The 22,335-nt window shown below is 42.2% G+C and overlaps 1 protein-coding gene across 1 annotated transcript in view; it reads left to right on the top strand.

Moving 5' to 3' along the window:
- The window catches only part of ift80 (intraflagellar transport 80 homolog (Chlamydomonas)), a 45,852-nt gene that overhangs the window by 6,132 nt on the left and 17,385 nt on the right, over positions 1 to 22,335 (top strand). Inside the window, exons 6-8 of the mRNA XM_037775651.1 lie at positions 1,296 to 1,405; positions 3,399 to 3,488; positions 3,577 to 3,714. Coding sequence (XP_037631579.1) covers positions 1,296 to 1,405; positions 3,399 to 3,488; positions 3,577 to 3,714 — 338 coding nt within the window. The remainder of the gene's footprint in view (positions 1 to 1,295; positions 1,406 to 3,398; positions 3,489 to 3,576; positions 3,715 to 22,335) is intronic.

Genomic DNA, 22,335 nt, shown 5'->3' with positions numbered 1-22,335 from the left:
TGTGTTCAAGCTGCCTTTTTACTCACGCCAGGTAATTTAAAATGACAATCAAGGAGGAAATGGTTTTTTTTCTCTCCTTGGCTGTGCGATTGTGTGAACATGTGCATGGTGTGTGTGTGTCTATGTGCTGAGCCTATTAGAATGTAATTGTGCTCAGTACAACCAAAAGCAGGGTTTTTTTTCATAAAAAGCGCCATAAAGTTTCAAAGCTTTATAGGAGTGGAGTTTTATTAAAAGCCATAAAAAAAGACTCCTAATGATACATTTCTTTATCCAGCATTCACATTACAGATGGCTTACTTATTAATTGATTCATCGTGCTGTTTGACTTATTAAACGTTTCTTCTCAGTTGTGGGACAGAAAAAAAAAAGATGTGGATGAAAGTTGGCTTCTGGGGGGAAATGGATGGCACACTCCTGCTGAATGACGGGCGCTGTGGAAAACCTGGCAGGGGAACAACAATTCAGCGCCAGTATTTAGCAATTTTTTTTCCTTAGCTGGTTGTTTGGAGAATGAGCTGCCAGGTGGTGGGCTGCTCAACAGACCTACAGATTTGTAGAACACCTGGATATAGTAGCATTGCCACAGATGCACACACACCATCCTCCACATGGTACTCAGATCACTGCAGGTGTTGCTTCTCTCCAGAGTCTACAACTCCACACACACACGCTACAGGAGCAGGCTGTTCTTCTTGGGTACTATGACCCATTTTAAGAGAGAGAGAGAGAGCTGTAAGAAGAGGTTGGAAGTGAGTGAGCGAGAGGGAGGAGAGAGGAACTTGCCTCAACCCCTCTCATCGCCTTTGTCAGATTTAGATCATGTGACGAGTTGCCATTTGTGAGAAACCGCATGCACCTGGAGTGGGGTTAAATGTCAGGCCCTCTCCCCTCCACATGCGCATAGCCACAACCCAGCTCATTCACACACACACACACATTTTCCCTCACACATGTGCACTTAAGGCACACACATTTGTGCTTCTACTGTAGAGGTTAGACGGGTTTTCTCCGCTGGTGTGTCTGCAAGCGAAGTGCTGTTCCATAGGCTGAATGAGGTGAGATCTCTGAGGGAATATGGTACCTTCTGAGAGGAGGAATTAGCACCGCTGTGTCCTAGAGCTATTGTTCCTACCAACTCCTAGGTTGTCAAATAGAGAGGGAGAAATTCATACACACACACAAATATTAAGTGTCAAAGTCCTTTTGTGTGGAAGCCCAATCCATTGCTCTTGCCTTTAGATTAACACAATATCTCATCTTCTGTTCACCTCTTCTGTTTCTGCATCTTCCAGGGTCTCCTGTGTATTCTGTGGCCTGGGGTCCAGACTCAGACAGAATCCTCTACACATCAGGAAGACAGCTGGTCATCAAGCCTTTGCAACCCAGCGCCAAAGTCACACAGGTACACTAACTTTATGTATTCTTTTATGAGGTGAAAATCTGTGACTTCAGTTAATGGTCACTTAAAGGCAGGGTTGGTAAAGATTTTAGAAACATTTTTTTGTTTTATTAGTTGCAATCTCATTACATCAAGACAGCAATCAATAAATCAAATGCTCTGACAAAAAAAAAGATAAAAAATCTGGTAGCAAATGTGGCTGTCGCAGAACTGTAATAAACCAGGGCTACCTCCCTGTCTACCTACTGTATCTGTCTGCCTGATCGCACTCTGCCCGTACACTCATTGCATGTCCCAGGAGTCTTCCACAAGTTGCTAGCTTGACTGAGTGAGTACTAAGAATAGCCATGTTTGCCATTCACTTTCATTATGATTGCTGACTTGGCGATTGTCTCGCTACATTTAGGGACTTTTGGAGCCATTCAGCAGCTGGTGCTGCTAGATACTTTCATTAGAAAGAAGATGGCAACACTGGGCTCGTTTTTTCAGCTTGATCATTTTTAAAAATCTAATGTACTCTTGCTAGTTTCTCAAGATCGCCCACCCTGGCTTTAAGATTCAGTTTGTCATGGTTTTGGAATATTACCTAGTAACTAACTCTGTTAATGACTCAAAAATTACAGTAATGGACATAAAATCAATCAAAAAACGTTTATTACATGAATCACATCAGGCATAAAATTATTTTGTTTTTTCTAAATAAGAAAGATAAATAGCTAAATTGAGATCCCAATAGATGCGTGAATTAACGACAATACATATTACTGTGTAATAAGTAAAGAAAAATCTGATAATTATTTAAAATATCACTTATTGCATACATGAATACTATGGACACACCAAGTCCCTATAATAATGTGACCTAGTAAGTGTTTTAAGTTGTATTTTACCCTGTCCGAGTTTGTGGGCTCTGTAGCTACATTCATTGTCTACTTTGCCACATATATAGCATCTGATGGGGAGTTCTTTTCTATTGTTGATATCTTTGCGTGATACTTTTTATCTTGTGTTTGGATTTTGCTTATAATTTGACCTGACATCACTGGGTGATTTGCCTCTTTTCAGGTCTTTTTGTGAAATAAACTCGAGGTTCATTGATTTGCATTGCTATATAAAGGCATAAATAAAAAGGAATAAGAATGCAATAGATCTATATGTCTTTGAGTGCTGCTGCATTAAGGGAGGGTGCAGCGAGGACATTGCACACCAGTGAGTGTTTTTCTTGTTCATGTATACATTTGTTTATTATTCTTCTTGGAGCCGAATACCACCTGGGACCTTGGATAAACAGTGGAGGGTTTAATGTGCGCCTTCTCAACCCTTTGCTCTCCCCCAGCTATCGCCACACATGCAGGCACAAGCACACACAGATCACATCCAGGGATGCGAGCGGAACCTGTGAGGGCTCAGTCTGAATGTGTTAACGTGCGTCAGCCAGCCAGGGTTAGACATGGGTTGGAAATTGCCTGGCTTGGATAAATGATATGAAAGGGGTGTGACAAACAGGAAAAAGATGATCTCTACAATCCCAAAAGATGATCTCTACAATCCCTTACACAGATACACACAAGTGCATGCGTTTACGTGTGTTTCCATTGGGCGCATAGAGTGAGCAAGCAGGGTACAAAAAAAATAGAAAATAGAGTGTAGGCATGTAGAGAGAACAAGAACAAGGTAGGAACACAGTAAGATAAGGCTGGTGAGAGGCTTTCTGCTCTTTGTTACACTGTAACACATGATGTAGACTCTCAGTTACGCTGATATAATATGAAACATTTCATAAACATGTAACTATGCAAGAACAAGATTAAAAGCCACTCTCTCTGGAGCTTATCCTGCTCATCTTTATGCTTTCTCTCTGTTTTGGACTCCGTAAAAGTGGAGGGATTTATTGGAGGTCTCTCCCACTTCTCTTCAACAAAAGGGAGAAGTTATGTATGGATAGCATCCTTATGTTGTGTTGACATAACTCTCTCTCAACTCTGTCTCTCTCCAGTGGAAGGCTCATGATGGGGTTGTTCTGAAGGTGGACTGGAGTTCAGTTAATGACGTCATACTGTCAGGTGGAGAAGACTGTAAATATAAGGTGGGCAGTGTTTGAGTGTACTTTTAGACATCTTGTGGGTGTGTTGAATTGTTTTTTTTGCCTTTCAAACCGTGTCCTCCCTCAACAGGTATGGGACAGCTTTGGTCGTCTGCTTTACTCCTCCTCGTCTCATGACTACCCGATCACCTCTTTGTCCTGGGCTCCAGACGGAGAGGTGTTTGCCGTGGGCTCCTTCAACACCCTGCGACTCTGTGACAAGACTGGAGTAAGAAAACTTACTTACCCTTTTACTCTCCACCACTACCTTTTTCTGAATTGTTGTCTCCCCCTCATGATTCTTCCAGTTATTCTATAACTACAATGAGATGTCAGCAATTAGCAGCTGTAGAAACTGTATATACATGCACACATATTGGAAAGGTGGAGGTTACTGCTAAACATAACGATTTCAAAAAGAACAAATATCAGAAAGAGAGAAACTGAAAGATGTTGCAGCAGCTTAGTACTTTGACATAAAGCTAACTGGGTGATAAAACTGAGATTTTAAAGATACCGTATGTGGCACCTCTCAGACTTCAAATTCATTTGATTGTCTGTTGATTTGTGTGTAACAAAGCCTTGCTTTAGTGCAAAGGGGACATGTAAGTTGTGTGCCATCTCATCTAATAATCGGGGTTAACCCAAACACCAATATTGTTTGGCATGTCAAACCAGGAAGTCCATTCATTACCAGTACAAGTACAGTCTCATGTGCTCTTGCAGTAACAATGCAATTAGTCGTCCTCGCCCTAACACCTCTTCCTAACTGAACGCGATTCGAACAAGCGAGCGAACATCAGATTGTTTAAAAAAACGATCACCCTGGTTCTATTTATGCAAAGTCTGGCGCACCTCCAACCTACTTTCACTAGTCAAAATCGACGCTGACAGTAACTGAGAATTAATCAATATTGCTGATTGATGAAATTATGCAGATCCAGATTTAAAGGGACAGTATACTGAGTTTCAGAACTGCTTGTTGGACGGTTGAATAGCTTTGGAAATCCCACATACACCTTTCCAGTGTCGGATGAGGTGATGGCTGTGTCTGAATTTTTTTTTTACTTTCCGAAACCTATCTTTCCTCATATTGCATTTTGTGTATTGTATTTGTTTATTCTCATCTACAATATTACATTTAAGCTTTGTAGTCAGTAGGTCCCTTTCCCTGAAACATACAGGTTGCATCTGAAATTCCATGCCAACATGCTATTTAATACGCTAGAACAGTATGTGAGACTTTTTAGTATGTCAGAAACCTTAGTACGCGAATTGCATACTATTTCCGGTGAAATATTAAAGTATGCAAACACTGGACACTACACCGACATAAGTATCCCACAATGCAATGCGGTGGTGACGACAACGTTCATAACAGATGTTGACGAACAGCTCCATCAGCTCCATCAATACCGCTTTATTTTAACTGTAAGTATAAGTTTTCCCTTTGCTAGGCGTAATATATATTTTAAAATGAATTCAGACTTTAGTATGCGATTTGGATGAAGCAACAGTATCTGTGGTACACTGTTAGCTTTTCCAGAGCAGTACGGTTTACATTGTGTAGCTCGCGACAAGCCTTATGCTTTCAATGCAATGTTCATCTCTGTAAACCACATTAGGCTGCATGCCACATGTCCTTGTTACCTGGTGCTGATGGTAACCGGAGTTGTAATGAGAGGGGAAATGAGAGAATGATGAATGGTAATTGTTGTTTTATTATTGCTGAACGTTTGGCCAGAAACAATATTACCAGTTCCCCGCTCTGCCCTCGTGGGACCTGCAGGGCTTCTTTGAGTGTACGTGGAGATGTCAGTGCATTGCCGTTTCAGACCTGTTGTAATGAAAACAAACAGCCAGGGCTGGGGTTTTTTTGTGTGCTGATCACCAGGCATTTCATGCTCCATTTTGATTTAATTAGGATCAAATGGCTTTTTTTTTCTTTCTGGAGCACTAAAACAAATGGGCTGGAGAGAGGTCTGAGCCAACACACATGTCTTCTCCAGAGGGGTAAGGTGTGTGTTTTGGAGCGGTTGCATTAATATAACGTGTAGAGTTATAAACATCCGAAGGGAGGCTTTATCCTTTACCATTACTTTTGGTTTTCTGAACGAGGGATTTCAGTAGTTTCTTGGGAAAATTGCCAGATTATAGCCGTGAGCTGATGAAATCATTCAAATGAAGCCAGTTTGTATCCATTTTCTTTGTGTGAACAAAAATAAATATTATTGTGCTATTAAAACTCTGACAGTTTAACTAGCTCCTTTAATTTTTTTGTTATGACCCGCTTCACCTTACGACGTCCTTGCATTATGGGTTTGTTTACGTGGTTGGTTTGGTCCATTGTTTCGTCAGCGCACCACTTGCTTTGCTGTGGTGTGTCTTGGTTAAGACCGTGTGATGATGATGATAATTATGATGATTATGGTCCTGCCCTGCTCTGAATGGAGGAAGGGTATAGCTTGCCTTCTCCTCCCTAAGCCCCTCAGAGACAGCGTGTACTGTAGCATGGCGTGGGAGGCTTGCTCAAGAAGAGGATTGTGGGGGGGGAAGAGAAAATGAAAATCCCCCTCCAAAGGTCACTCCATCTGAATTCTATGTGTGAATTCAGACATACACTCCTCCGTCCTCTCAAGTGCATACGTATGCACACTTTGTCACTGTACTATAATTACTGTAATCTCAAGTTTACATACAAACACAGAAGCCATTACCCAATTACAGGGGCTTTACCTGTGTTGTCGCTGCGGTTTGTTTGCGGCGCAGCAAGGGTTAAGCAGGGCGAAGAGTCTTTTCAGTTACTAGCGTGACTAATGGGAAGGAGTTTCATTCTGTATCTGCTACAATGAAACCTTGCACTTTAATGTATTGCTGCTGGCTCAGCAGGATCAGTCCCGCGCGTTTAACCCCTTCACCTCCCGTCCAGCTCGGCTCTCCTCTCGCCCCCAAACTCTCGACTCACTCCTACTCTTTTTCCTTTTTCTCCTCCACATTTTCTCCCTCCACGCACCACAGGGCAGATGTAGTTTGTTACCCCCCTCATTATCACCGTGGAGGGAGGGGTGACGCACACACACACACACACACACACACACACACACACACACACACACACACACACACACACACAAAGTTTACATCGAGGCAAAAGTACTGGGAAAGATTAGTCTTGTAGTTCCAGCAAGCCACACATGGACTCAACACAAAGTTTTGTTTTTCCATAGAGTATCAACATTTAGTTATAACTGAATACATTATTGAATTATTAATACACATTTAATTATTTTCGTTGGCATTTTGTTGAGTTTGGAGTTCTTGTGTGTGCGGAGTGCATTTTCTGTTCACGGCAGCTTTAACAGGACACAAGACACAAAGAGGCTCACTGTCCCTTTTACAAGATTTGGGAGAGACAATAAGTCAGTGTCTGTCTGTGTGCCTGCCATAGTATATGCATGTGCCCACATGCCTGTGTGTGTGTGTGTGTGTGTGTCTGTGTGTGTGTGTGCGTGTGTGTGCAACCATTGCCGTGCAAATGTGCCTGCGAGACAGCAGTCTATTTACGAGGCGCTGCAGCTGGTGTCTAGCGTCTGGACCCTGTCACGATCCCTGACACTGTCACTGGCTAACAAGTAGGACTCATTGTGCCAGGCGAGCACCCTCTCGCTTCTTTCACTCCGCCTTCTCCCCCTTCCTCCCCCCTTCTCTTCACTGCGCTTTTTTTTTTTTTTTTGTCTCCACTGTACACCCATGCTCACATACATAAATGTAATAGCTGCTTGGTTTTGCTTTTTCTAATTCCTGCACTATATTTGATTTTTTTTATCCCTCCCTTTTTTTTTTAACTTTCATGGGTTGGATGAGAAATATTTATGTAAAATGTATTATGTTCTGCAGATTTTCTTTGGTCAGTGTTTCAGAAACTTTAACGATTCTTACAGGACAGATAAACTGCAGGGACATTGTCCAAAGAGCTGATCGAAGTTCAGTGTTTTGCTCAAGGTCACACACAGTGAGCAGGGCTGAATCTTGTAGTAATCAAGGGCAGATTTCATAATCATTTCACCATCCTTCCTCTTGGTTTGATGTTCATTCAGGACTCCGTTCAAACCGAAAACAGCCCTGCGTTAAAACGATGCAGGCCACTGCAGCGCCGTGCCGGATGACATCACATTGCGTTGTGGCAAAAAATCGAGCCTGGTTTTTGCCGGACGCCCCTGCGTTTGCCAGAACGGCTCATTCAAATGAATGAGCAGCCTGCATTTTTTTTTTTTTCATGCAGGGCTAATGTCGATCTGAACGTGGCCTTAGACCCAGACCTCATTTCAGTGATTACTAATCCCCTCCCTCTCCTGGTCTGCTTTAACTGAGGTCTTACTGAAACATTTCTGAGCTTAGCCCTGGTACGATCCAGGTTCCTGTCACACTCCTATAGATACATCTCCTCTATCCCCCTCTCCTCTCCACCCCTCTTTTTCTCTACTCCCCTATTTGTAGGTTATACTTAACCACAGGCAAACTAGTTAGGATCATCCGACTGAGCTCTTACCAACACTCTTGACATGTGTAACAACTAAAATGTCTCTCCCTCCTAGGGGTGCACATGCTTGCAGTTTTTCCTTCCACAATGTAATAACAGCTGTCACCCTCATACGCTTTTGGGAGATGAGTAGTCATAAATCATTCATCAAAGTTATGGCTCATAATGGCAGTGTTGTTTTCAAGAGTAGGGTTTGTAAAAGTGTGAAACCGCTGGTATCTGCTTGTGGAGACTGCCTGTTGTACTAAAGTTGTCAAATGGCCCTCAATCATGACAATCAAGGGTTTATTATCTCAAGCTGTTATTTTTCTGCCAGCTCCGCTGTCTTTGCAAAAAAAGAACTGCTTCTTCCTTTATCTGTCTATCCACCCCAAATGCTTTGTGCTTGGTCATGGGTCTAACAGCTATTATATATGAACTTAAGTGGGAGATTGAGTCTTTTTTCCTTCCCTCTATGTCTATGAAATACAAGCATGCCTTCCTTTTGTAAAGTGTAAAGTATAAATCCTTCTCTATCTTTTCCTCCTTTTGCTGCCTCCCTCCTCCCTGCGTCAGGGCGTGTTGGACTACCTCGTGCTTATCAGTGCTCCCCCTCTTGGCACCCTTTCCCTCGAGGCCCTCTTTACCTCCCTTTTTTTCTGGGTGAGTCCGGGGGGTCCCCTCAGGGTCTTTGTGAGCCTTGCTCAGCATTGCCACTCTGGGAATGGGTCCATGTCCAGCTGGAATCATCATTGCTCTCTCTCTCTCTCTCTCTCTCTCTCTCTGTTTCTTTCTCCTCCCTTCCCTCTTTAACGTGCAGCCTCATTCTCTATAGGATCTTTGTCTGCCATCCTTATAGCTGCCAACCATTATTTTCTCTCAGAGAGTCTATCGCTCGACTATACGTTAGTCTGCCAGTCTTCTTGTGCTCTTTTTTTTTTTAAAATCTTTTCTTAGCCGTAGACTCTTGTCTATGACATGCCACCTTTCTCCCTAATTGCCAGACTTCCCTGTCTTCTCAATGAGTCCCTGCACTTAACAGTTTTCCCCCCAACTCTCATTGGGGAGCGTATACCTGAGCCTGTGCCGGTAGTTTGCTGCCAACCACTGGCCGGCCAACATCTGGAAATTGCTGCTGCTGGAAGAGAATAAAACGGCCCAGAGCTCTGGTCCTGATCGTGAACCACTGTTAGTGGAGCATGAAAAGGCAAAAAAGAAACCACTGTAGATTTATTAGACTGCAAGCCTTTATCTGTTTTCATCACACGAGAAGGAGACGTTTAGTACGGCGTATAGTTCAGATGGAGAAAAAAATGTCGCTGCAAATGAAGGGAAAGGCGGCAGAAATAGACATACACATGTAGAGGACAGGGGGTGGAAAAAAACAGGAGGGATGATGAGTAAGTTAACGTGGAATTATTGGTCTGACAAAAAGAGCATGTGCACATGAGAAAAGATGGTGACTGTTTGAAAAAAGACAAGTAAGTTTGAGAGTGTGTCAAAGAGAGAGAGAGAGAGAGAGAGTAAGAGCGAGGGAGCATTGTCAAACAAAGAGAGTCCTGAGTCAGCAGCAGAGCAGTTTTCTCCCCAGGCAACTGGGCAGGGCTACTCCTCTCTCTCTCTTTCTCTCTCTTTCTCTCTCTCTCTCCACTTGCTTTACCCTTCCCTCCCTCCCCTCACAGATCTGTGCTTTTGCATGCTAGTACTTCTTGCTCTGCACTCTTCCTCTCTGCTCTCTTGCTGTCGTAAGCCTGCTCCCCTCTGTACACTGTGAACTGGTAGAAAGCGACCACAAGCTCCGAAAAGGGCAATTGGGGTCTATCTCACCCTTCAGAGCTCTCCTCCTCCTCCGACGTTTTCTCCCTTGTTTTTATAGGAATAATTTTACTGATTTCTTTTAACACATGTTGATGAGGTTTCCAGGCATGTCGGAGCCTAGTTTTTGGAGTGTGAACAGCATATGACTGTAAGATGCAGTACTTACATGTAGACTTAATCTATCATCCCAAGGAGCTCATTAGTTTCCCTTTCCAGAATGGGAGGATAATGGTTTCTCCTTTGTGTTTCGAGGCCCTTTGTGCCGAACAGGCTTTGGTTTTTCTGTGTTGCTGAACTTATTCTGGCACACTCTGTGGAACAGCGTATACTAAGGTCCTTCTCGCAGATGATTGACCTCAATTTTTTTGTGCGAGCTCATGTGTGTGTGTGTGTGTGTGTGTGTGTGTGTGTGTGTGTGTGTGTGTGTGTGTGTGTGTGTGTGAGCCGGTGCCTGTGTGCGTAAAGTGGGTTAGAGTAAAAGGCACTTGTTGACATGGTAATACTTTTACACCTCTCTAGAGTTCGGCTAAAGGCTTGCCTTGTTGGAAACCAAAAAGGAGGGGAGCATGAAAAAGAGCTGAGAAAAGAGAGCAGTTGGAGGGGTGGGGGGCGGGGTAGTGTGGAACTGTCCAATATATCCTGTAAAGTTGGCCTAGGCAGTGAGGCTTGGAGGATTGGTCTCCATAAAAGACGGTGGTTTCTCTTTCCCTCAAGCCTCTCTCTCTCTCTCTCTCTCTCTCTCTCTCTCACTCTGCTCTCATCCCTCTCCCTTCTTTTTTTTTTTTCTTTACTTCTCCACCCCTCCATCCTTCCATCCCCCCACGGCTGAAGTAAACGTATGACAGTGAGACAGTGCCCTGCCAGCCCCTCTGGCAGAGTCATCATTCTTAGCAGCACTAAATCACTACCTCCACTAGCTAGACAAACATGTCACACTCGCAGAGAGAAAGAAGCAGAAAGAGAGGAAAGAGGGATAAAACAGTATTGGAGGAGCGAGGGTGCAAATAAAGGGCTTCGGCGGTGCACACAAATAAGCAGAGCATGTGTGTAACTGGGGTATCACTTCGAGCTTTACTGCCAGCCCAGAGTTCATTAAGGGCTGTTATTGAGGAGTAGGGCTGGGCTGGGAGGCAATGGACCAAGGTCCAGAAAAGGATGATTTGAAAGGGTTTAATTTTGGCTGCACCCTAGGGTTCCTCCCCCCCCCCTTCTGCTGGCTTCCACACGGATCAGAATGGTGCTACGCTTTGACGTTGACTAATTTATTGACTGGCTGCTTCGTTTGGTGTAATTTGTTATATAGGTTTGCCTCCACGGAGAAGTAATGGGCTTGTCATCACATGTATGCATGTATGCACTTAGGTTAATGTGTGTGTGTTTGTATTGCTGTGGGGATACTTGTGTTTTTCAAAGTTCTATGAAACCAGTATTCATGTGAGTTTTTTTTACAGTATAGAGGACTAGCCAAGTTTATTATTTATTACATTTTTTCCATCAACCCAAAAATCAAAGAATAGACATTTCCTTCACAAATTTGTGGTATTTTCTTTTTAATTTATAAGGGACATGTAAGGTTTTTTTCTGGTGAATATAATCCAATCAATCTTATTTCCATATATGTACTTTGTATATATACAGTTCCCTTTGTTAACACCTTATTTTGAAAACCGGACATAGTCACACGTGTATACTTCTGCTAACTTCGCCAAGTCCGTTGCTAGTTTTCCTGTCAGGTCCGTTCTCTTTATACACCGATGGTCAGCTGGGTTTGACTGTACTTACCATAAATGTCAGTATATGGGTGCTCTACAGTTGTAGCGTCGGCCGATTTGACCACGGAGATGAGAGTGGCGGCTGGCTTGACCGCACGTTGCAGCAATACGATAACGTTTCCTGTCCATGACAGAGTTAGCATGCAGCTTTAGCCGTGAACTCTAGCTCTGCTTTTCCTGAAAGTGTGTGAAACCCAAAGTGCTTCCATACTTTACTGTATGTGTAGGGTTTACCACTTTGGATTTAATATGTGAGGGTTCAAGTCGTATCCACACGGACCCTTTTGTTGACCGATACGGAACGGATATGACATCATGTTACTCTGACTTTAACAATAAAAGCGGTAACTTCCTTCTACCTCCGCATAGACCCAAATGAAGCAAATACTTATGGAGATGGATTATGGCATTAATGAATCAATCTCAAAATCGTAAAAAAAAATTGCGATACATAGGTGAATCTGATTTTTTTCCGCACCCTTATAGCCAAAGTGTCATTATAGACAGGTATAACATACCGCATTGAGGAACAGTTCAGAGGCGTGCTTGTCAGTGTTTTACAAAACAAAACTGTTTGTGTCTGTAGGGATCCCATAGAAAGTTGTCTCGGCTCATTGGCTACATTTTTGAAATCCTTCAACCTGCTTGTAGGCCATTAGATGAACTAAGTGATGCAGTATACTCTCTAGACCTGCCATCAGGGGTGTAGTAGGTCCATTGGAGGGTAAAAGGTCTTATGTGTTGTGCCGTTTGTAGCATGCCAAAACACAGTCAAATTACCTGTGTGTGTGTGCGTGCGTGTGTGTGCGTGTCTGTTTGCAAGCGCATGTGTGCATAGTTGGTGCTAATAGAATTCTGCTGTCCAGCTCACAGCTGTGTCCTGCTGATGAGTCCCAGGAGGCCCCAGCATGTGTCTATGGTTACTATGTTGAGGCTCCAGCATGAAACCATGTGTAGATCATTACTCCCTCTCTCTCTCTCTCTCTCTCTCTCTCTCTCTCTCTTTTTCCCTCTCTCTCTCTCTCTCACTATCTTCTAGTTTGTCTTGCCTCACTCACCTACCCTCTCTCTCCCTCTCTCCGTCTCTCCTTGCACTGCCAAAGCTCCAACTTGTGCCACTCTACACTCGTCCCAGGCCCAGCCTCTCTGTATGCCTTTAGCCGAGCCAAGTGGGTATTTCAATACAGAGATTTGCAGAGCTCCTCTCGCCGGCCTATATTTAGAAACAGGCTTATACGATAGCTATAGTTGTTGTGTGTTATTGCAGAGTCGGGGAATGCAAATGGTTTATTGTGCAGCAGGCAGAGAAAACACTAAGTGCCGGTAGGTTCACTTAGTGTATATTGGGTACTTTAACAGTTGGAAATTTACATTGTGCTCTATTACAGGCCATAACTCCATAATAAGAAATAAGATTCCATTTACAGATTTTCTTGCACCGTACATTATGCATTATTTTTTACACACACACACACACACACACACACACACACACACACACAGACACAGACAGACACAGACACTTACACATAAACACACACAGTTCCTTTGCAAAACAGAGACTGAGAAGACAACCGGCTGACGGGACAACCTTTGGGAAGTACATAGAGGTGTACTGTATCTTGCAGGAAGTCAAGATTGATTTGAACATGTGCCTCTCACTCAACCTCACAAATTCCCTAAAGGTCTGCTTTTTGCTCATTTCTTTATAAACTTACCTGAGGAACTGCATCAAGGTTAAGGTTGAGGTCAAAGTTACATCTCCCATCTAAATACATTTCTTATGAAGAGTTGCATTTACACCTGAGGCTCTGCTTTTCTTCAGGTGGTCAGCACCTCCCAGGTGATTTGTGAGTGTTAACTGTGTGTGTGTTTATATGTATGTGTCACTGTGTGTGTGTGTGTGTGTTAAGCTTAGATTGTGTGGTGTCATGGAACATTTGATAGCAGCTCTTTTATGGCCTGAGTCCTCATTTGGTTTGATAGTATGTAATGTGATACAGGGGGTTAAGCTTTATTATAGAGCACAGCGCATTAGATGCGCCTCATTTTCTTCCGAAAGAGCATCTTGATAATTTACGTCAGCAGTCTTCCATGAAAAATGATTTATCCATGCATGTGTGCGCACCATAGACTGTATATAAAGATGGATGACGCGTCTCCACTTCCTACCACTGTATAGAAGTGAAGCCAAAATATTTGGAGCCAGAGTCTGCGCAGTAGTGATCGGGCGGGAGCCCCTGTATCAAGGTCACCCATCTGTACCAATCGCGATCTGAGCAATCATCAATGTCAATCATGACGTCTCAGCCCCTTTTCATAGCATCAAATAACTAATTAAAACCAAACTCATCAGAAAAATTAACACTTCAACATACATCAGCGTGATAAGAACTAACTAAAATGACAGAAACCATCTTTGGGAAAAATGTATTTGACGTGTACTTTGACTTTTTAGTTTGGCCCATGTCCCACCCACTAACATGGAGGGGGCAGGATTTAAGACCTATACTGCAGCCAACCACCAGGGGATGATCGAGATGTTTTGGCTTCACTTTTGGGGAGCTGTCATTTCGTCCATCTTTATATACAGTCTATGGTGCGCAGATACGCTACAAAAAATGACTAAGAATACCGCCTTGATAGCATTGTTGCTTACACATATTGATTGCCTGCATAGAAATGTAGAATTCACAATATAGGACATCAAATAAAGAGTGATGTGGTATTGAAGTACATGATTGGCAGTTGAGTAAAACTGTAACTCCACAGTTAAACATAAACATGAATTTACAGGTAGTTTGGTTCATAGTAACAGCATCAACTCTAGAAAAGGTGTGGTTATTTGGATTGCGTAGTCCATTTCAGAAGTAGGGATGGGCATGAGTACTCGAATAGTCGATTTGGACGTCAATACTCGTTCAACGTAAGTGCAAGCTATGTAATGTTAAACTTGCGTATCAACTAGTTCGATGACTAACCATTTGTGCATTAAGCACGAGGAGAAAACAGCAGAGACAGATAACAGGCAGTCACTCATCACCTCATTTGCTAGCAATGTTGGCACGCGCTGTTGTGATGCCACCAGGCCAGAGAAGATTAGCCAGCTCATCATAAAAATGGTGACTGGATATATGCTCCCATTAAGCTTTGTTGAAAGAGAAGGCTGGCTGCTGCCGTTTGTTGTGTCTGAGTAAAAGCTACCATCATGGCGAACAACTATGAGAGAGAGAGAGAAGATTAGGTCTGCAACTAAAGATTATTTTCACCGTCGATTAATCTGTCAATCATTTTCTTGATTAATCGATTAGTTGTTTGGTCTATAAAATGTCAGAAATTAGTGAAAAATGGCGATCAGTGTTTCCCAAACTCCAAGACGACATCCTCAAATGTCTTGTCTTGTCCACAACTCTAAGATATTCAGTTTATTGTCATAGAGGAGAAAAGAAACCAGAAAATATTCACATTTAAGAAGTTGGGATCAGAGAATTTAGACTTTCTTTTCTTAAAAAATTACTCAAACCAAGTAATCAATCTTTTCAAAATAGTTGGCGATTAATTTAATAGTTGACAACTAATCGATTAATTGTTGCAGCTCTAGAGAAAATGTAATGTTATGGGGAAAGAGCGGTGAAATTGAAGGCTGATCTGCAAAGTTCCGACAGGGTAGCTATTACTACAGACTCGTGGACAGCTCTTAATACAGAGTCATATGTAACTGTCACTTGCCATTTGCGAATATCTCTGCGAATACTTGATTACTTCATAGTAATTTAATTTGAGTACTTGAATATGGAAATTACTTAAAATGCCCATCCATACTTAGAAGTCAATTCTCAGCCAGAGCAGTACACACACACACAGGTCCGACCAGTCCTGGACATAAGCCCAGTTTGTCCTTATCCTAATAGTCAAACCCATCCCCCATGGAAGGGTCACTGCAAACTGACATTTACAAGGCCTCCTAATCTGCTGAGAGATTGATGAACCTTCATCCAAAACCACCTCCTCTCTCTCCTCAAAACAAATGGCTTTGTTTTTAGTTTCACTCTCACTCACATTTCCATCTTACATAATTGGTTGGGGAATGGGAGACTGAAGAGTAGATTTGTGTCAGCATTTTCATCCTATGTCTGTTTATTGGCTAGATACGTGCCTGTATATGTCTCGTATCCATTACACTCAGACATGTGTGTTGTGTTTATTATGTGCAGGGAGTTACACGCTGTACCTGCACTGCCAGGTCCCGTCCTGCACACAGACACACAGGCAAACTGAAGCCAGCTGGCTTTGCAGAGAGTCTGCCATCTGTTCTGATTTATGTAAGACTGTTAACCCTGGACTAGGTTGGCTCCCACTAGCCCACTAGCACAGTGATAAACTAACGGTGAAGGTAGCCCTCCTTTCACCAATGTACGAAGTGTACACAGTGTTATAGGCTTGAACAATCTGTGGGCTTTTGGAGGCACTGTCTGTTATATAATTATGAGATAAACCCAGTACTTTTAACACTTTGAGCAAAAGTATAATTTTATATTTTAACACTCTCTCTAACTAAACAGTGGCAGATAGAACAGTCACATATAGATGTTCAAAAATAGGGCTGAATGATATTAGGAAAAGATATAATTTAATTTCTTTGTCTGCAATATAGTACATTACAACATAAAACATTTGACCAAATATATGCAGCTTTAATGATTGGTAACAAAGTGGCATTCAGCATGCAGACAGAACTTTATTAGGGTTCATTTGTTCTCTTTTGTTGAGCAAAGTTTCTCCATAGCATTCATGGGATTTGGGATGTTGAACATGTTAAACTCACTTTTGACCATTCATGCCACACTGTTAGAAGTGAATGGCGCAATGTTGTTTTTACCCTGGAGATTCAAACGGCACCCATTACAGACTATTGATTTGTCTATGCTGCAATGTCATGTAACAACCATAAATTGTATATATAAGTGAACTTTAGTCACTGTGACGTCGCCCATGGGTTTGTGGACTGCCATTATGAAGCCTGGAGTTTGGGTTTTGGCCGTCGCCATCTTGGTTTTTTGGAACCAGGAGTGACCGTATTTAAGCAAGAGGGTGGCGCAGGGGAAGAGCGAGGCTCGGTGATGGCAGGTCATATTAGCATAACAAACACTAAGTTTGCAGCTAACGCAAGTCCGTTATTCACGTGTGATGCTAATGTTGCCTATCAAACACAGCTTTGTTTGTAATCTACCTACAGGAAAAAATGAACAGCCGACTCCTTAGAGTGTCTTTGAGTACAAGGTGCTAAGCTAACAAGCCAGGTATGGTTAGTACAGACACTATACCTGCTATAGTGCTATAATGTTATATAAGTAAAATAATACAAGAATTTCTCTCACCGAAAAGTCTGGAGCGCAGACTTGTTCAATTAATCAAACAATTAATCAATTTATTTGTCTTATGAAATCGTACAAGGTACAACTCCAGTGAAATGCACTCCCGTCAGCTCCTTCATTTTGTGCATTATTCACAATAAAGCACAGCCTCCTTTGAGTCTTCTGTTCTGTCAGATTGGTATGTAACAAGTTAGAAAAAGAGTCAAATGGCACAGTCCGGTAGGTCAAGTTCAGTGACTCGAATTAGCTGAGGTGACGCTTAGCAGACATCTAGCCCAGACCAGATCCACTCCTTCTGTTCTTACCTTTCACAATAAAAACCCTAGACATATAATATTTTCGCAGGCGAGTCTTGTGCATTTTCGTGTCGTTTATTCGTCATGCCCCCGGTGTGTAACGGCCTTATACTTTACAATCACAATCAGAGGCTTAGAATTTGATAGTACTACAGATCACTGTCAATATTTAGTACAGTATCATTTCCACTATGTACTCTATACAGTACTGTACTATATATGTGCTACATGTACATTGTGTTCATCCTTTTATACCAAGGCCCAGTAGTGTTGCAGCTGCATAAAATGCAGGTTTTAAAGCAGGGACACAGACTCATGTTGACCCATTAACACTAATGGCTGGTACAAGTTTTCCCTCGATGCTTGCTTCAGTGTGACAGAAGTGTCAGATGAAGGGCTAGAAAAGCTTAGAAAGTCTGGAAATCTCATGCCCTCCCCGCCCCCCATCTGATTTGCATGTTGTTGACTTGCATTAGGGCTGGGGGGGAGCAGAGAGCGGTCAGGGCAGACATATTTAATGCTTGTGAAGTAATGGGGCTGAATCAGCAGATAGCTCCACTGGGAGCCATTAGTCCAGACATGTGTCATTAACCCTTTCCCTGGCCCGAACTCCACCCCCGCCCACCCCCACTCCCCTCAGCCCGGGCCATGAAGACCAGAGCTCTGTTTCAGGTAGTGCAGATAGAGAGAGGGGGAAGGGGTGAACCAATGGCACAAATACACACTTTAATTTTTCTCCTTTGACTTTGTTTCTAGTATTTTCCCTGCTTCCCTCTCTGTGCGCTTCTCTCTTTTTCACTTCTTTGTTTTCAAGATAGCTTTTGCTTGTTTTGTGCATGTTGTTTCAGACAGTATTTCATATACCAGATAAAATAAGGGTGTTTTATAGAGTTATGCTCCACTAAAAATCGTATGTATTAAATATTCACACCCTGTAGGCTTTAAAGGTGGATATAAAAGGAAGAGTATAACGGCTATTGTCTGCATCATGTCAGTTACAATGGATTTGAATTATTGTCACGGTAGAGTATCAGAATATCCATAGAAACTTCTCCAAACACTCCAGCAGCAAATCCACATCTTTGCTATCCAGCCACATGCGCACTGCGTTCCAAACACTCATATCGTGGCCAAAAAACGTCTAAGTACACAGCTTCCATTTGTAGTTGGCGAATTAAGTTGGTTGTGACAACCGGAAAAAGCTCACCATGCAAGGTATAAACTTGATACTTTAACTTTTTTTCATACTTTCTTTCTGCCATGAAAAGTTGTCATTATTGGAATGCATGCTAACTCACATAATTCAAGCTGAACACAGCTGCTGTTCTGTGGAAAGGATAAAACTTTTTAACTTTCAGCAGCCACCTTTCAAACCTAGAGGGAATGAGTATTTCATAATAAATATATGGGTGGAGTAACACTTTAATTGTGGGGTGATATTTAAAAAAAGGCAAGAAACAAGTGACAGGGCAGAGTTAGTTGTACCTATATAGAGAATAAGGCAGAGGGTGCCTTTAGAAAGAAGTTTGGGTTATATCTTTTGGGGTTTCTCAGAGTAAGAACATCCTTGCCTTTGAGCAAACTTTTTTTTTTTTTTCGTAACCTTTTTGCAGGCCTCCCCGTGTTGGCTGCGGCTGCAGGGCAACAATAGAGAGAAGGGGCCGGCCCACAACACCTGCCAGTCTTAATGGTAAACATATGTTGAGAAATACAGAAAGAGTGAGCAAGAGGGAGGGAGGAGGGAGAGGGCAAGCACACTCCTTAAAGAGGCTCTGAAGAGGCTGTGTGTTCGTAGATTGGCTGTGTGTTTTGGATGCGTGCATGCATATATGTGTGTGCAAAATGTGCCATTGTCTGCAGAACTGTCAGCATGTCTGTGGGCCTATGGCGCAGAGCCGTTTCTGAACATTTTGGGAACTAAGCGACATCTCATACTGAGGCCACCCAAACCCAAACCAACAATACCCCTCTAGCTAGTCATTCATTTTCATTCGGGGATAGTAAAATTACGAAAATTAATGACTAGGCATTAGTTGTGGGAAAAAAATCAATTCACTAATGTATCGCAATTTTAAAATTTTAAAATTTTTAATTTTGTTACGATTTTGAAATAGATTTTTTTAATGTTAATGTTAATGTTCTGAAGTAACTGAGGTGGTTTTAGGCTGTTGATATATCTGGGGAATCTGAATTTGGATCAAATTAAAGAAAAAGAAAATGTATTATTAAGAACACTTTATAATACTAATATTATGTATATTTTAGGAGCCATTTGTGACCTTTTTTGGTTTATTTGTTATTTTTCTGTAAACTGCCATCTGGTGGCTGAATATTTTGTTGTTTTCTTAAATAGTAGATCAAGACCTCAAGTCACATGTAGTTAAAATATCTCTAACGTAGCATCTCTTTGGAAGTGACAAAAGGTGTCACTACAATGTTAATATTAGCATCAATAACTAGATAACACAACAACAACACTATTTATCATCAAACCTGTAACTCATAGCAACATCATAACGAGCAACAATGCTCACAATGCATCTATTTTGCAAGCGCACCGTCGCAGCATCCTGTGCTTAGCGCCGCGTAAGAAGAGATAAGTAAGAAGTGATTGGTTTAAAGAAATACAATCTAGCCAGAATGTTTTTGGGTTGTCTGTCTGTCCATACCATTCCCCTTCTTGTGAACACGTTATTTCAGGAACACCTGGAGGAAATTTCTTCAAATTTGGCACAAACGTCCACCTGGACTCACGGATGAACTGATTCGATTTTGGAAGTCAAAGGTCAAGGTCAATGTGACCTCACGTCCATCCCATTTTCGTGAACGCGATATCTCAAAAAAGGTCTTGAGGGAATTTCTTCAAATTTGGCACAAAAGTCCACTTGGACTCAAGGATGAACTGATTAGAATTTGGTGGTCAAAGGTCAAGGTCACTGTGACCACACAAAATACGTTTTCGGCCATAAATCAAGAATTCATATGCTAATTATGACAATTTCACACAAAGGTCTAATAGGATGAAATGATGAAGTGATGACATTTTGGACAGACATGGATGTAATCTGCAACTTGACTGGTTGGCGGAGGCATACAATCACAATTATAGTTGCCCCTGTACCATAAAGTGTAGAGCCAGATCTTTCATTAGCGCTGACACAGCGCTTTGGAGAGAGGTCTGGCTATGCGAGACTATCCAATAGCCAACAATGTGCTTTTATCTATTAGTTCTATCCACACAGATCGATATAAAGGCTATTACTTGTGATCATATCATCCATTTTTTGATTTCAGGAGACAATTAGCTAGCATTAAACCAGGTAGCCTCAAGCCCTAGGAAGAGCACCGGGCTTTGAAGCCAATTTGACATAGTGGCCAAACCGTGGAATTACAGCCTCTGGGTCCGTCACATGGTGCCATTGGGATGGTAGAGCAGCATTATCAAATTATTCTGTTCAGTACTACAGCAACCCACAGGGTCATTTTACCAGTTCAGCACTCTCGGGTTTGTCACCTACATGCAACTAACGTCTGTGCGTCTGAGTCACATTAACACACACATGTCAACACACACAGGATGCTTGTGTGGGTGTTTCGCTCGGTGCTCAAAGTGATCATCACAAGTGTTAGACTACTAGCCTTGGTCTCCTGCCATGTCTTTGAGTACATGAGTGGGTGGGTGTGTTTCTGTCTGATTTGTGGCGTGTACCTAGACTTACGTGTACAGCCGTACATTGCTGCCATATGTACATACAAAGTCTGCGTGTATAAGCTCATTGTACGTTTGAGAGGTTTCCCCCTCTCTCCCACAGAGCTCAGCGTAGAACTACACGTCATGTCTGCCACCTTCTCTCTGGCCACAAAGCTGCCCATTATGGACAGACAGGGTTCAGTGACCAGAGAGTGGACTCCAGCTAGATGAAGGCCCAGACCCGCCATCCACAGCCCCTACTAAATCTTCATTTTGGCCTTTATAGACTCTTTCAGCACTCTTTCTGCTTGCTTTTTTCTTGCTGTATAATATCTCTCTGCACTAATCTTGAATCTCCTTCCAGCAGTATCCAGCAGAGTTCCACCCCTTTTGGCTGCAATAAAACTAGTTGCCAAATCTAGTGCCACTGACTGATTCACCTCCTCCTGCTGCTCTCCCCTATTCCCTGTCTCCTCCATTTCTCCTATCCTCGTAATAGTCCATCCTCACCCCCGCCACCTCTTTCTTACCAGCCTCACACCTTCTTTTAAACTCTGAAAACACTAGTAATGCTTTGTAGTGTCAAAAAGAAGTAAATAGCATTTCCGGAATGGTGACATACGTCTGCTCAGACACACATACTATATAGCAAAAATATGCTCGTTATAGATGCTGATTGGACAATACAGGTGCTGTCATTGACCTTTATCGTTAGGCAAGGTAGGCAACCTGGGCCTGGGAGCCCAACTTAAAAGGCTGCTAACGGGTATAGATTTATTATGTTTAGATATGAAAAATGTTGAATTGTTACTATTTTAACCCATCGTACCCCAAAATAACTTACAAAAGGCCCCCAAAGCACATCAAAAACATGCAAATCAACTGTGTAGGCCTACTACTTACTATGTACTTCTACTTCAGAGGAAAACATTGTAGTACTACATTTACATGACAGAGAAATGTTACTGGTTACATTGCAGATTCAGATTTGTCTCACAAAATATAACAATTAAAAATATGATGCATTGTTATTTATCAAACAATCTGGCATCATATTAGAATGGAAAGCTCCACCTTGAACAGACGTTAAATACATTTAAGTACATTGTGCTGATAATACCTCTCTTTCACTCTTCCCTTGAAGTAAACATTTGAATGCAGGACTTTAACTGTGCGGTATTAATAGTTTTACTATTAATAGTTAATAGTTTTACTAACAATAGTTAATAGTTTTATTTCTTCTACCACTGCGATTACAAACTCGGCTGAAGGCTGAAAAGTAAAGACTGCATATGCCCCCAAAATCACTAAATCCTCCCTTGAAATACACACCCGAGTTGCAGTTACTCACATTCAGAAACTTTGGGGAAATACACTTT

Source organism: Sebastes umbrosus, chromosome 7 (assembly GCF_015220745.1).
Source record: "Sebastes umbrosus isolate fSebUmb1 chromosome 7, fSebUmb1.pri, whole genome shotgun sequence".
Classification (NCBI taxonomy): Eukaryota; Metazoa; Chordata; class Actinopteri; order Perciformes; family Sebastidae; genus Sebastes; species Sebastes umbrosus.
Note: the sequence above shows the minus strand (reverse complement) of the source record. Positions and strands in the feature narration are given on the sequence as shown.